This window comes from Anolis sagrei, chromosome 4 (genome assembly GCF_037176765.1).
Source record: "Anolis sagrei isolate rAnoSag1 chromosome 4, rAnoSag1.mat, whole genome shotgun sequence".
In the NCBI taxonomy this organism is placed as follows: Eukaryota; Metazoa; Chordata; class Lepidosauria; order Squamata; family Dactyloidae; genus Anolis; species Anolis sagrei.
In genome coordinates this window covers 50,751,933-50,766,591 of record NC_090024.1, presented here as the reverse complement: position 1 = coordinate 50,766,591, position 14,659 = coordinate 50,751,933, and the positions used below count along the sequence as shown (strand labels likewise).

The 14,659-nt window shown below is 39.7% G+C and overlaps 1 protein-coding gene across 3 annotated transcripts in view; it reads left to right on the top strand.

Moving 5' to 3' along the window:
• RGS20 (regulator of G protein signaling 20) overlaps positions 1-14,659 on the top strand; it is a 54,528-nt gene that overhangs the window by 5,987 nt on the left and 33,882 nt on the right. The window contains exon 2 of one of the 3 annotated variants that reach the window (XM_060775304.2): positions 10,137-10,445. The exons of 1 other annotated variant lie outside the window; for it this stretch is intronic. In XM_060775304.2, coding sequence (XP_060631287.2) covers positions 10,137-10,445 — 309 coding nt within the window. Of the gene's footprint in view, positions 1-10,136; positions 10,446-14,659 lie in introns of those variants that run through there. One more of the 3 variants, XM_060775307.2, reaches the window with a different exon arrangement.

The following is a 14,659-nucleotide window of genomic DNA, read 5'->3' as shown; positions in this document are numbered from 1 at the left end:
TGGAGTGAGATAACTTGGGGTTTCCATGGGAAAATTAATGTTTTATATGAGCTGTGTTATAAGAAGGAGACAAATAGTGATAATGTGTTAGAAGAAAAGTTGCAAAAAAAAAAAAAACCAGGCACACACATCCATGTATTCTCCTTTAAAAAGTTCTTTGTTCCATGTCTGATTGTGGAATCTACCTATGTTTATTTTTTTAGTAGTCATAAACAGATTTCCAACTAGTGTTGAGTTATCTCTCACTTCTGATAGAACCAGTTTGAGTTCTTATTCCTGCTATGTCATATGGGCAAGATACTACACCAGAATTCCTTGGTTTGATTTTCTGCATGTAGGATTAGTTACACATTAATCGTGCTATTCATCCCTATCATTTAATTATAATTTTTGTGTGTGTCAGGAGCAATTTGAGAAACTGCAAGTTGCTTCTGGTGTGAGAGAATTGGTCGTCTGCAAGGACATTGCCCAGGGGACGCTGGGATGTTTTACCATCCTGTGGGAGGCTTCTCTCATATTCCCGCATGGGTAGTTGGAGCTGACAGACAGGAGCTCATCCCGTTCCCCAGATTCAAACCACCGACATTCGGTCTGCAGTCCTGCCGGCACAAGGGTTTAACCCATTGTGCCACCAGGGGCTCCGAATTATAACATTGCAGAACCAAAACAAATAAGCAACCCAATGCACAACTAAATGTGCATAATATACCCACATGCAATGGACAAACCAAAATATAAATCCATGAACAATGACACTGAGGGCACACATCCTTGAACTCAATGTGTTCCACATTGGACAAAAATCCTCAGAAAGTCTTTAAGGGATTTTCAGCAGGATTTAGGCTACTGTGTGTCTGCATTACTAGGAACGTAATACTTCTATCCAGCATTAGAAAGGGGCCCAAGAAACAAACAGTTATCTTTTATACCTACTTATAAGTTTATGGGAGCTAAGAGGTATATAACTTGTGAGAAGATCTGTAATGATGTGTCAAGTGTATAATACCATGTGAAGAGAAGGAAAATATTCTTGAACAGATTTGTCTCTAGTCCTCCTAACCTTTTTCCTAAGAAATTTCAGACACATTTTACTGGTATAGTTTCTATAGGGACAACATGGCAGATTTGATTTGTGTCCCAGGAAAAATGAAAAGATGCATAACACCATGGAAATGAATAACTTTTCAAACTATAAAAATGGGTTATCTTTAAAGTGTTACAGGAACCTTATGTGAATTTGAAAGTCGGTTTGGCTGTCACAGGAACTTAGTACTAAGTCAATTAAATACTAATGTTCAAAAAAGGAGAAAAGTGTGACTATGTTTGTATGTTTTACACTGAAGACCTAAGCCGTTATTTGGCATATGAAAGTGAAACGGCATTTTCCACATCGCTAATTTACATTATAAGTTATGCACTTTTAAGTCCCCTTCCACATCAGTATGAGCAGGTGCTCACATAAATGATATGTGAAGAGGTCAACGGCACTATGAACCGCACATTTTAAATACTCCAGGGCAATAAATGTCTATTATGTCTATTATAGTCTTGACCAGAATATGCTTGTTTTTATTATAAGCCTATACTGACATCTGCTGGCAGATTTTAATTTATGATGCAAAATTCCACTCTAATGTGAGTCATTCATTTCTGATTTACCAATCATATTTAGACCTTATCCAAAGACCTTACCAATGTTTTAAAAATTGTGATGCTTAAAGTACTCTTCAGTAGCAGAATAATAAAAAGTCTTCCCGACTTTTACTGTTCCTCCAGTTGTATGTCATTATTCTTTCCAGTACAGAGGCAGAAATGCTGTGGAAATGTTCCTATTCTACAAAAAAAGGAGAGTGGTTCAAGTTATTTCAACTATCTTTATATTCAAGATGAACATGTGAAATGAAATCAGGTCATAATCTTTGCATAAGTAAACAAAAACATTTTGAACCTTCCAGTGACCACTTAAAACAGTGTTTCTCAACCTGGAGGTTGGGATCCCTGGGGAGGTCGTGAGAGGGTGTCAGAGGGGTCGCCAAATACACAGTATTTTCTGTTGGTCAACAACTACAATTCCCAAATGACAAAATCAATCCCCCCCTCAACCCCACCAGTGTTCAAATTTGGGCATATAAGTTATTTGTGCCAAATTTGTTCCAATGACTGAAAATACATCCTGCATATCAGATATTTACATTACATTTCACAACAGTAGCAAAATTACAGTTATGAAGTAGCAATGAAAATATTTTTATAATTGGGGGTCACCACAACAGGAGGAACTGTATGAAGGGAAACCACTGACTTAGAAGCTTCATCGAAACTGCAACTAAGGCAGACTTTTCTTTCACGAACCTCCACTTTTCTTGTGATTTTTGTTAGAGAACTGAATGAAATGATCAGCTTCCTTTGTTAAATAGTTGGTTTGTTAGCTAAGGCATATGAAAAGATTTACAATGGGACCCTGGTATCCTTAGAGGTTTGCTTCCAGGATGTCCTGTGGATATCAATATTCATGGATACTCGTGTCCTGTTATATTTCCTTGTACACAGTGACATAGTTAAATGGCTTCCTATATATTGGATGGTGAATTCCTCGAACAGGTGCTGATGAAAGCCCCAAGGATCTGTGAAGTGGCAGGAGGCTACAATAGGGTAATACCTGCACATTAGCTTAGTGCCCAACACATGGCAAAATCACCGTTTGCTTTTTCAAACCTTTTTTTCTTAATATTTTTGAACTGTGGTTGATTGAATCCATTAATGCAGAACCTGTGGATATGGAGAGGCAACTATACCAAAAGAACATCTTATTTAAATACCACAATCTCCCAGGCCAATTGAATGTTTCCGGACTTTTGGACCAAAGGGAGATAAGAGCTTCCTGACCATACCTTCCCCAACTCAGCATTGCCTTTCTTTCATTCATAAAGCACTTAAATAGCTCTTGGCAAGGAGTGAGGGGGGTTTAATTGCAGAGCTGGTGCCAATCCCTATGAGGCTGAAAAAGAAATGCACACACAAAAGAGAATGAGAGATTGAAGTTGTGCGCTTTACAAAAGTACAACTCATTGAATTCCATAGTATTGAGTCGTAATGGTTAAAGTCATTTCAGCCTGCATTAAATCTACCATGTCGATGCACCCTCAAGTACTTCTGTAAGAGGATAGAATGGTGGTTCTCAACCTTTTTTTTTTTTTTTGACCAGGGACCACTTGACCAGGGACCACTCTCCAACATTAGTATCAAAAGGGTTACAAATTAGTTTTTGGTCAACTTTAGATTCAGTTTAGTTATTTGGGATGCTGATTCAGAAAATTGCATTGGATAGACCACATCAGCTCTAGTTTCTAATAAAGAACATATGCCATCCAGTAATTGCTCACCCAGAAAACCATATTTAATCATCTAGAGCCGATGTGGTCTATCAAATGCAATTTTCTGAATCAGTGCCCCAAACAACCCCAGAAGCAGACCTAAAAATGAAGGTGACCCCCTTCCAGGTGCCACATGGAACAACTCCATTCAACGGAAGGGAAGAGGAGTGGAAACAGCAGCATCCAGGAGGCTTGTTGTCAGGCTTTTCTCCTCTCCTGACATCCCCGTTGTCTTGGCACTATAAGAGGGTTTCGTAAGACTAGTCACTCTTGTTGCAACAGTGTGAGGTTGCAGACCATATTTTAGTTCTTGGAGACCGCTGGTGGTCCATAGACCACAAGTTGGGAAGCACTGAGATAGAAGGAGGCCAGCTGAAAGAAGCCAGTGCTGATGAGCTGACATTTTGGTTAGACTGTAAGATTGTGGTTGCACATCCTACTTTCCAGTACTACAATAATTGGAAATGTTCCTTGTGCTACCCTTGAAATGCTTATTTTCAAATCTCGGTTGAACTCTTTTATAGAGGTTTCAACCGCACCAACAGGCATGTAGCCGGGGGGGGGGGGGGCTTCGGGGGGCTTCAGCCCCCCCCCCAAATTCTCATGGTGGTTCGCGAAAAGCCCTTACTGGTGCATTATTTAAACTGTTATGTTTATTCATATCATGATCTGATCACCATACTCAATATATCCCATATGCATGGGGGTATTGGGGTAATGATACAAAAGGTTTGCTAGGGTAAACCCTCTTTCACTCAGACTCAGCCCCCCCCCCCCGAAACTCAGCCCCCCCCCCCAAACCCCCCCTGAAAAATTTTTAGCCCCCCCCCCCCCCCGAAATCCTGCTACGGGCCTGCGCACCAATATAGAATCAACATGTAATGCATTAAATATTTATTCCAGCACATTTTAGTCAACAGATTCTAATTTCTTGAAAGACTAATTCATCCCTTATTTATTTCTTCTCTGGGTCAATAAAAGGCTACCAGCATTTGTCCTCTTGTTATTAAAGCAAATGATTCAAGGGAAGTGGGGGGGAGGGGGAGTGGAGTTAAAATGAATAAATGTTTAAAGATAAAAAAAAAGTCATTCTTTAGAGACAGCCTTTAAAAGATCTCCCCTAAATGTTTGAGGGCTGCATATTAGGGCTGTCCAAACACGGAAAAATTTGTTTCTAAACTCGATTTGTTTTTAGGGGTTTTTTGCGTTTCGTTATTTAAAAGAATTCCGAAATTTTCCTTAAAAAAAGTTCGATATTTACGAAATTTCGGAAATCATAAAACAATTACGAAACAATTACGAATCGATTACGAATCGATTCGTTAATGGCGGCCACGATCGCGCAATACGCTAAAAAAACTTCTGAAGCTTCCCTCTCCCTCTGTTGTTGACTGTTGGTGTGATAATTAAATTTTTTTTCACTGAGAAAACAAACAGCAACCCTAAAACTTGCACCAGACATGCGGAAATAATAACGAAACATTTACGAATCAATAACGAATCAATAATGAAACATTTCCAAAACAATTACGAAACGAATTGGAAAAATTCGTTTTGTTTTTTAGTTGCTCCTGAATGGTTCAATATCGCTTCGTTATAAAAAATAACGAATTTTTAACGAATTACGAAATTACGAAACGAAACCGCCCAGCCCTACTGCATATGGTAGGTGCCCACTAGTGTCTTGACACTGCACAAATGGGTGAGGGCACATGCTGAATATGTGTTGCCCACTTTTGCTCAGACACTTTGCTTGGATTCCAAATGATAGCTGAGTTTCATTGTGCTTTCTTTTCTTGTGGATTTTTTAGAAGGTCATGTTACTCTATGCTTTTAAGACAGGAAAAAAACTACACTCTCTCTGTCAAAAAGGCAATAGCTGTGTCCAAAAGCTGGCTATACAGGGGACATCTGCACAGAGTATGATCAAAGGAAGGTTTTAGTTCTCCAGGTAACTTCCCCATGCCATCCGGGTAATACTAAAAAAAAGTGGATATACTGTAGGGATGGGAAAATGTAGAACTCAAAAATAGAATTCTTAACAGTCAGGAAACCTCCAATATTCATAACAAGTTTACTTTTACTTGTATTTGAATACAATATATTATACCTGAAATAAGATCTGAAAGATTATTTTACTTCCCAAAAATACCATAGTGAGTCCTAGATAACAGAATTGATGCATTGTTATGGGGCCTGTCATTCTGAAGGAACATCTCTATCTATATTTACCTAACCTAATCCTAACATCATCAGCAGAGATCCTGATTTGGGTGCTGTTGTTTAATAGATTACTATGAAAAGAGACCTTGATTGTTGTAGGTTTTTTGGGCTATATGGCCATATTCTAGAAGCATTGTCTCCTGATGTTTTGCCTGTATTTATGGCAGGCATCCTCAGAGGTTGTGAGATCACAATCTCTGTGGATGCCTACCATACATGCAGGCAAAACATCAAGAGAGAATGCTTCTAGAACATGGCCTATCCTCCAAGAGTTTGTTGAATTCCTGCTGATACAACTCTAATCTATTAGATATTGGTACATCTTGTTGTTGTTCCTTGCAATGTGTACAGAATTTTTCTTTGGCTCTTTTGAACCCTGAGAGGCTTAGAACATCTGGGAAACAGCCTCCTATGTGTATCAGATCCATTCACTGCATTTCCCTTGCATTCAGCGATGTTTACTTCCCACCCTAACTGTGCTGAGAATTACAGCCATAATGAAAACTTCCGATTCTCTTTTGAGATCACAGTGAACCAAATAGAAAGCTCTCATCTACAATCACATACTGATGTTCCTTTTCCAATTACCTTTCTTTATGAAATACTATTATTATATTAAGGCTCTGAGGAACACAGGACTCTTCATTACAAGGCTATTTATCAAATACAAAGAAAACAGATTTCAAAATACAAATGAAACATCTGCTTCCTTTCTCCCAGCCCTTTTCCCCGACATTCCATTCAATTGTCTTTTTGCTTTCCTCTCCTTTCACTCCATCTCTTGACATTCTCTGCCAACTATGCATACTAGATCCTCACTGTTGTGTTTTAGATGTTTAGATGGTGTCATTTTGACTACATGAGGATAAGGGTTTGGAATCTGTTTTGCAACCATGTTTCTTTGTCATTACTATTGTCGGTAGTAACTCGAGCTCCAGAATCTGTTGGTTGGATTTCACCCAATCCAAAACAGGTCTATACTGGAATCACATTGGGCCAAATGGGTTCCAAACATGGTTATTTTGTCTTGAAAGTCTGGCATTTCTTGAGCATAATGAATGTTTTTGGACTTTTATTTCAGTGCAAGTTGCCATGTGGTTTGGTGGGGCAGGGTTTGCAGTGTAGATGAACCAGCTTCCAATCTGTGACAAGAACATTATGAATTATTTTTTGAAACTTCAGGTGATGAATTGGAATGGGTGGGTGGAACGGTTGGTTTATTATGTCACTAAAATTGCTCGATATTTTCCTGTTTCTTGTTTTTTCTCTGTTACTTGTATGTAAATTGTACCAGATAACAAGGTGGAGATAGAAAACATTGAGAGGTCTATGGTTTCACATGCTTTTTATATGCTGCTCAGGGAGGTGAGATATTTTTCTCATTCTTCTATTCTACAGCTACTTGAGTATGTGCATTAGTGAGAGAAAGCCTGGAAGAGATATTTCCTCTCATTATTCTTTGACTTACTTTAATTGAGCCATTATGGAGCTCTGTGCACACTTTTGATTGCACACTGTGAGGTGGGAAATGTTTGTTTCCGATTCCTTTTAGTTTTGGGTTTATTAAACCATTTGAGTAGAATTGCCTTCCATTTGGGGTTGAGGGGAATTACTGCTCAGAGAGTGAAGGGAAACAGATATGTGTTTTGTTGTTGAGAGTCACTTCAAATATTACATTCAACTTTCACTACCAATAGAAAAATAGGTGATTACTTATTTTGTAGCATACTAATTTCCTTCTAGTTGCAATAATAGTATCATAGAGTTAGAAGAGACCCCAGGGTCATCCAGTCTAACCCCCTGCCATGCAGAAATACAGAATAAAAGCACACCTGGCAGCTGGTCATCTGCTTAAAAACCTCCAGAAAAAGTTAAATCCGGCAACCCAAGATCAATATGTCAATCAAGAATGGCATACAGACAGAGCCTTGTCTGTATATTTAATCTTGGATGTGTTTGATCATTCAGAATTGTAGTAATCAAATAATCTGGCACACCTAGATGAACATGTCAATCAAGAATGGTATACAGACACAGCCTTGTTTGATTGGAAAAGCAGAACACACAATGCACAGACAACACCACAATTTGAAATATGAAGTTTAGAAAACACTATGCCTTTCTATTTAATTAACAAATGGGGATTTCCACTTGGGCTGAGCTTGGCTGATGTGATGACTCAAAGGAAATGCCATAGTGCTTGCAGGTTAAATGCAAATGCCAAAGTACTGATGTCTCTGGTGGAGCCAAGGAAAACCCAAAAGGCTGAGCTTCCATTTTGATTGATATGCAAATAAGATTAAGTGAAAATGAGCAATAAATGAAACAGTAATTTAAAATAATTGAAATGAATGAGGTAATAGAATACAAAGAATGGACAGACCAAAAGAATACAGAAATACCAGTGCATAATCCTAGGCAGTTTTAGGTACTGAGATTTCTTCATATGAGGCCATTTAACACTAGAATCATAGAATCATAGAGTTGGAAGAGACCATATGTGCCTTCTAGTCCAACCCCCTGCCATGCAGAAAAGCACAATCAAAGTATCCCTGACAGATGGGGTACTCCCTGGCTAAAATTATAACACTTTTGTTTCACTCAAATCTCATGGTGCATCCTGCATAATACTAGGTTTTCTGGTCTAGTGAGGCACTGGAGTTGTTTGGCTGAGAGTCCTAAATGTTCCACTCTAAATTTCAGGATTTCATTGGACAGAACCATGACACTTAAAATAGGATAATAGTGCACTAATTCTATAGTGTGAATAGACTTCCAATTCTCGGATTCTATAGAAACAATCAAGATACAAATTGTAGTTTAATGTGTGATGTGAAAGAGCCCCTGATACCACACAAATTATCCCTTAGTTGTAATTTTTATTTTATTTTGTGGTGCTTTTTAGCAGTAAATATACAGTATATAAAATGGTATATTCTTATTTTTTTCTTGGAAGAAATGTTTTTATTTTTATGCTTTTGAAGGTTATTGCATGATCCTTTAAATCAACATCATTCATTGTATATTGCTATAAGGTGTTTTTTATTGTTATTTCCTTGCCGCCCACATTTGTTTTGGGTTTTGTTTTTTGTTTTTTGGTCCCCAAAGGAAAACTGAAAGTGTGGAGAGAAAAATGTGTTGCTTTGTGGCACACAAATGCCAAACATAGCTGGAATCTATTTGACAATATGGAACATCCAATTAATTTCTCAGACAGCAGATGAAATTTCCTTTCCTGAAGTGTCTCCCACTGCGAGAGAGATCTTATTGTTCATCAAAGGTTCTTCCAGAGTTATATCATCAGTTGTCATTATGTCTTTTCTCAAGTCATTCCCAGGGAGCAATGCATTTTGCATTAGAAAGAAGCAGTCTGGAGAGAAAGAGAGGCAGGTGATGGGCTGCCTCTCTGAAAAGGAGTATTGAATGCAAATCCCATTTTGAAATGTCTCTGAGACAAACAGTTATATAACATTGTGTGATGCCTTTCCCTTCTCACAGTTACCCAGCATATGTTTATACTGCCATCGAGTAGTTATATTGCCATTAAGGCAATGTTTATTTTGTCAACATGGAACTTTTTTATGGTTTTCAGTGAAATATGATTCCATGGATATTCTTTCATATCCATATTTGTACTTTGCCACATTAAGATATTAGATGATGATAATAATAATGATGAAGAACCAATACAGAAGTGACATTCAAATAATCTTAGATGCACAATCCCATGAACTGGCCATTTAGTTACTGCTTTTTTCTCGATATTTTTTTTCTGAACTTTTGCTGCTAAAGCAGTATCTAATAACAGGAAGAAGTGCCATGCAAATATCTCTCGATCTCTCGATCCATATTGTCAACAGGCCCCATTTGAATTTCCATGGATCAATGATATGAAATCATGGGAACTGTAGTTATGCAAGGTCTTTAGCCTTCTCTGACAGAGTATTACTGCCTCCCCAAACATCTCCAAGGATTCCATAGTGCAATTAAAGTGGTGTCAAACTGTTTTAATTTTACAGTGTGAATGTACCCAATATTGCATGGTCCATTGCTTTCTTACTTAAACAAATAATTTGACTGACAATAATAATAATAATAATAACAACAACAACAACAACAACTTTATTTTTATACTCCGCCTCCATCTCCCCGAAGGGACTCGGGGCAGCTTACATGGGGCCAAGCCAAATCAACAGAGTTAAAATGTAACACATTAAAATGCATAACATCAATAAAAACAACATAAAAACAACATTATAACAATATATAAAACAAGAGTCAAAACCAACAACCAATAGTGTAATTCAAGTCTCATTATGGGTGGGCACAACAATTTAGAGGATAGGGCTAGTGAGTAAAGATACTGTAGCCTTTTAATTTGACAGAGCTATAGGTCTACCATAGCACTCTATGCTGATCCAGACCTAAAATATAACTGCTTCATTCGGATTGGTTAACTATGGTAATGCCTGTTTTTGTATTTCTCTCCCTCTCTTTTTCCTTACTTCTGCCCTTCCTTGCTGTCACACCACTCTCCAGATTCTTCAGTCCTTCTCTGACTTTCTTCCCAGTTTCTCAGCCTTCTCTAGGTCAATCTTCCAACCCACACCTTGCCGCTTGCTACTCCGAACCCTGCCAGCTGCCCCTTTCTCTAAGGTCTCACCCTTCCAAACAGGGAGTGTGCTCTGGAGGGAAGCAGCGGCTGTAGCTCCGCTCGACGCCTTGCTAGGAGGCCTCTTGGCAGAGCTGGCTTTGCACAGCTACCTCTCCTCGGTGCCTATGAGATGCCCAAAATGCAAAGAAGCAGCATTCAGGAAACATGGACATTTCCCCAAACAGCCTAGAGATGTGAGTACCACTTCTATAGACAACCATCTGGGTTTTTTTCTTTTAGCAGGGTGGTTGTATGTGTACCAGCACAAGTCTAAAAATAAATTAGTCATCATGACTAGTTTGTCAATTTATAGTTAATAGTAATGATTATTGTTATTATTGCAGTATGTATCGCAACAATGTCCAAAAGCTAAACAGTAACAATGAAGCACTGCTATAAAACAGAATAAATTCAATATTAATAAGATCAACAACAACAAAGTCTGAGAAGCACTAAGAAATAAATATATGTTGGATTTAAAAGCTTAGATACAATAAAGGTTTTCATTTGGCACTAAAAAATATGATTAGGAGCCAGGTACTTCCACAGCTGGGGTGCCCAGATCAAAAATGCAATTGTGACATTTCATTATCTCTAGGAAAACATTTTGGTCAGACAAAAGCTTCTGAGAAGTTCCCTAGCAGGTCATGGACACAGCAGCTTTCAGCATTTCGAATTCAGAAATATGCTGCTTCTGGAACACTTTTTCCCCTAAAGGAGAGGTGGTGATACTCCATCCTTCCTGTCATTTGTGTTTTCTGCCTCAGCCAAATCCCAGCTGCGTAGGCTTGACTTCACTGACTCTCATACAGAAGATCCTGACATATCCCTGTATGCCTATGAAAAATAGAAGCAATCTCCAGTGCCTTCACTTGCCATGACATCTGTGCCATACACATCTGTGGCTGTGCCCTAAAATTTTGACACTGACATTCTTTGCTCGTGATTCATTCACTACAGTTATTAAAAATTCAAAATGGGATGAACCAGGCAGGGGTGAATCTGTACTCAGCAGTCCCCAGTTCCCGTTCAAGGCTATCCCTCTTGTAAGGGATAACCCTGCAGTCAAGGCTTGTCGTTGCATTTCACTGCTCTCGTTTTGTGTACATACTGGAGCTATGTGTAAACAACTTTTAATAAGATTAGGAAGGCAGTCTGTACATCTTCAGAGACACTTAGTTCCAGTACAAATTAAAGGCTGGATCTCTACTTCTGAAACCAAATTATAGAATGGTGTCCTGCAGATTAAAGATTTATGGTTTTTCTCTATCCCAGAGAGTTTTATCAAGAACTATGAATTGGTTATATATTCTCAAAGGCCCTTTTGTCTCTGTTGCTCTTCTGTTGTTTGGGTACAGACTCCAATGCTTGCCAAAGCTATGGAAACTTTAACTCTTAAGCATGCATCAACCAAATTCAGCATGATCTATAGTTTTGGTTTTGTTTTGTTTTTGTTTTTTTCATGTCAGGAGTGACTTGAGAAACTGTCCATCTACAAGGACATTGCCCAGAGGACACTTGGATGTTTTACCATCCTGTGGGAGGTTTCTCTCATATCACCACGTGAGAAACTGGAGCTGAGAAATGGGAGCTCACCCCGCTCCCTGGATTTGAACCACTGACCTTTCAGTCAGTGGACTTACCAGCACAAGGGTTTCACCCATTGGTCACCGTGGGTGCTATAGTTAAAATGGTGGTGGTTTATAGCTGTCCCTCTGTATCCATGGATTCTGCACCCACTGGTTCAATTGCCTGAAAATATTTATTATTTATTTATTTATTTATTATTTATTTATTTACTGCATTTGTAGACCGCCGTTCTCAGCCCTAGGGCGACTCACGGCGGTGTACAACATATAAAATCAGGTACAATTTACAACATAAGCAATATCGCATCAACAGTAAGCAACGACACTATCAATAATACAGTTACACTAAATCATTCGCAACGTCTCATCATTGAATCACAATCCAAATCTCGTTATCCATGTTCCGTTCCAATCGTCATTGCCAATTGTTGCAGCACTTACTCAAACGCCTTCTCAAACAACCACGTCTTTAGTCTCTTGCGGAATGTCATGAGGGAGGGTGCCAGTCTGATGTCCACAGGGAGGGTGTTCCACAGCCGGGGGGCCACCACCGAGAAGGCCCTGTCCCTAGTCCCCGCCAGGCGTGCCTGTGAGGCAGGCGAGATCGAGAGAAGGGCCTCCCCGGACGATCTCAAAGTCCTCGTGGGCTCATAGGCCGAGATGCGGTCAGACAGGTATTTTGGGCCGGAACCGTTTAGGGCTTTGTAGGCCAACACCAGCACCTTGAATTGGGCCCGGTAGCAAATCGGCAGCCAGTGGAGCTGGTACAGCAAGGGCGTTGTATGCTCCCTGCGTCCCGCTCCTGTTAGTAACATGGCTGCCGCGCGCTGGACTAGCTGGAGCTTCCGGGCCGTCTTCAAGGGCAGCCCCATGTAGAGAGCGTTGCAGTAGTCAAGGCGGGATGTGACTAGAGCGTGTACTACCGTGGCCAAGTCAGACTTGAAAATATGATTTGCTAATTCCAAAATGTAATCTTGATTTTGCCAGTTTACACTTGAGACACCATTGTACGTATATAATGGGACGGGCATCTACAGATTTTGGTATCCAAACCTCACCCAATATCAAGGGCCCTTTGCAGTTTAAAACACAGATATGATTAAGGAATCTCCACTGTGTAGTTGAGAAAATAATTTTGGGCCAGTTTTCCCCAACAGCATAGACAAAGCCAAAGACTTGTGCTTTCTGAAATGTACACCATAAGCCTATGATGAGTTCCCGGGGGTGGGGGGGTCTACACTGTAAAATGAATGCAGTTTGGTACCACTTTAACTGCCATAACTCAATGCGACTGAATTCTGGGAGTTATAGTTTTACAACTATAACAGTATTGAGCCATGGGAGTTAAAGTGATTTCAAACTGCATTCATTCTACAGTGTAGACATGCCCAAGAAGAAATAGGCTAGTGTGTTATGTAAGTATTATTGGGCCAAGTAAGGAAACTAGGTGAACAGCAATGGCATGGGACAGTGTTTCTCAACCTGGGGGTCAGGACCCCTGGAGGGTCGCAAGGTGATTTCAGAGGGGTTGCCAAAGATCATCAGAAAACATATATTTCTGAATGTCTTAGGAACACCTTTGGCAGAGAAGGCTGGAAATCTCTCCACCTGTCCTTCTCTTCCTTTTTGGAAACAGGGGGTGAATACTCCCACCAAAAGCCCTCCTTCTGCTGTGATTGGCTGGCCTCTCAGCTGGCCTCTCAGCCAACAGGAGGGCTGTTTCTAGGACTCCAAGCAGGGAGGGGAGAGCAGGTATGCTTGGAACACAGCAGAGTGGTGCTAATGTGTGGGTGAGGGAGAACGTGCAAGACTGGAGGGAGACTTGCAGCAGAGAATCCCTTCAAGACATGGGGGATCTGTGTGGAAAGCTTGGCCTAATTCTATTGTTGGTGGAGTTCAGAATGCTCTTCGATTGTAGCTGAACTATAAATCCCAGCAACCACAGCTCCCAAATGTCAAGATCTATTTCCCCTAAACTCCACCAGTGATCACATTTGGGCATATTGAGTATTTGTGTCAAGTTTGGTCTAGATCCATCATTGTTTGAGTCTACAGTGCTCTATGGATGTAGATGAACTACAACGCCAAAATTCAAGGTTCAACAACCCTTTCAGTATTTTCTGTTGGTAATGGGAGTTATGTGTCCCAAGTTTGGTTCAATTCCATCATTGGTGGAGTTCAGAATGCTCTTTGATTGTAGGTAAACTATAAATCCCAGCAACTACAACTCCCAAATGACAAAATCAATCCCTATCCCAGAACCCCACCAGTATTCAAATTTGGGCATATTGAGTATTTGTGCCAAATTTAGTCCAGTGAATGAAAATACATCCTGCATATCAGATATTTATCTGGCAATTCATAACAATAGCAAAATAAGAGTTATGAAGTAGCAACGAAAATGATCTTATGGTTGGGGGTCACCACAACATAAGGAAGTGTATTAAGAGGTCGTGGCATTAGGACGGTTGAGATACATTAGTTTAGTGGATGCAGCTCACAACTCTAGTAGTAAATAATTCTCCTTCTGCTCATTCTTTTTGTCATTTATTCAACTTCATGTGGTCTAACACTGTAGGGTCAGTGGCTTTACCTGTTTGTACAACAGTCCTTTTAAAAAAATACTTCCAGTTTTAGTTGAATCCCGTCTATATGTGTGTGTGTGTGTGTGTGTGTGTGTGTATCTGGTACTTTTGTACATTTTGGCAAGTCTAGTAGGTGTGTCAGGTACCTTCTTGAAGAAGAAAAAGAAATGTCTTTTAAATTATAAATTAGGATTTGTATTAATCTGGCCTTCCATATTGTCTCCCTTTTTTCTA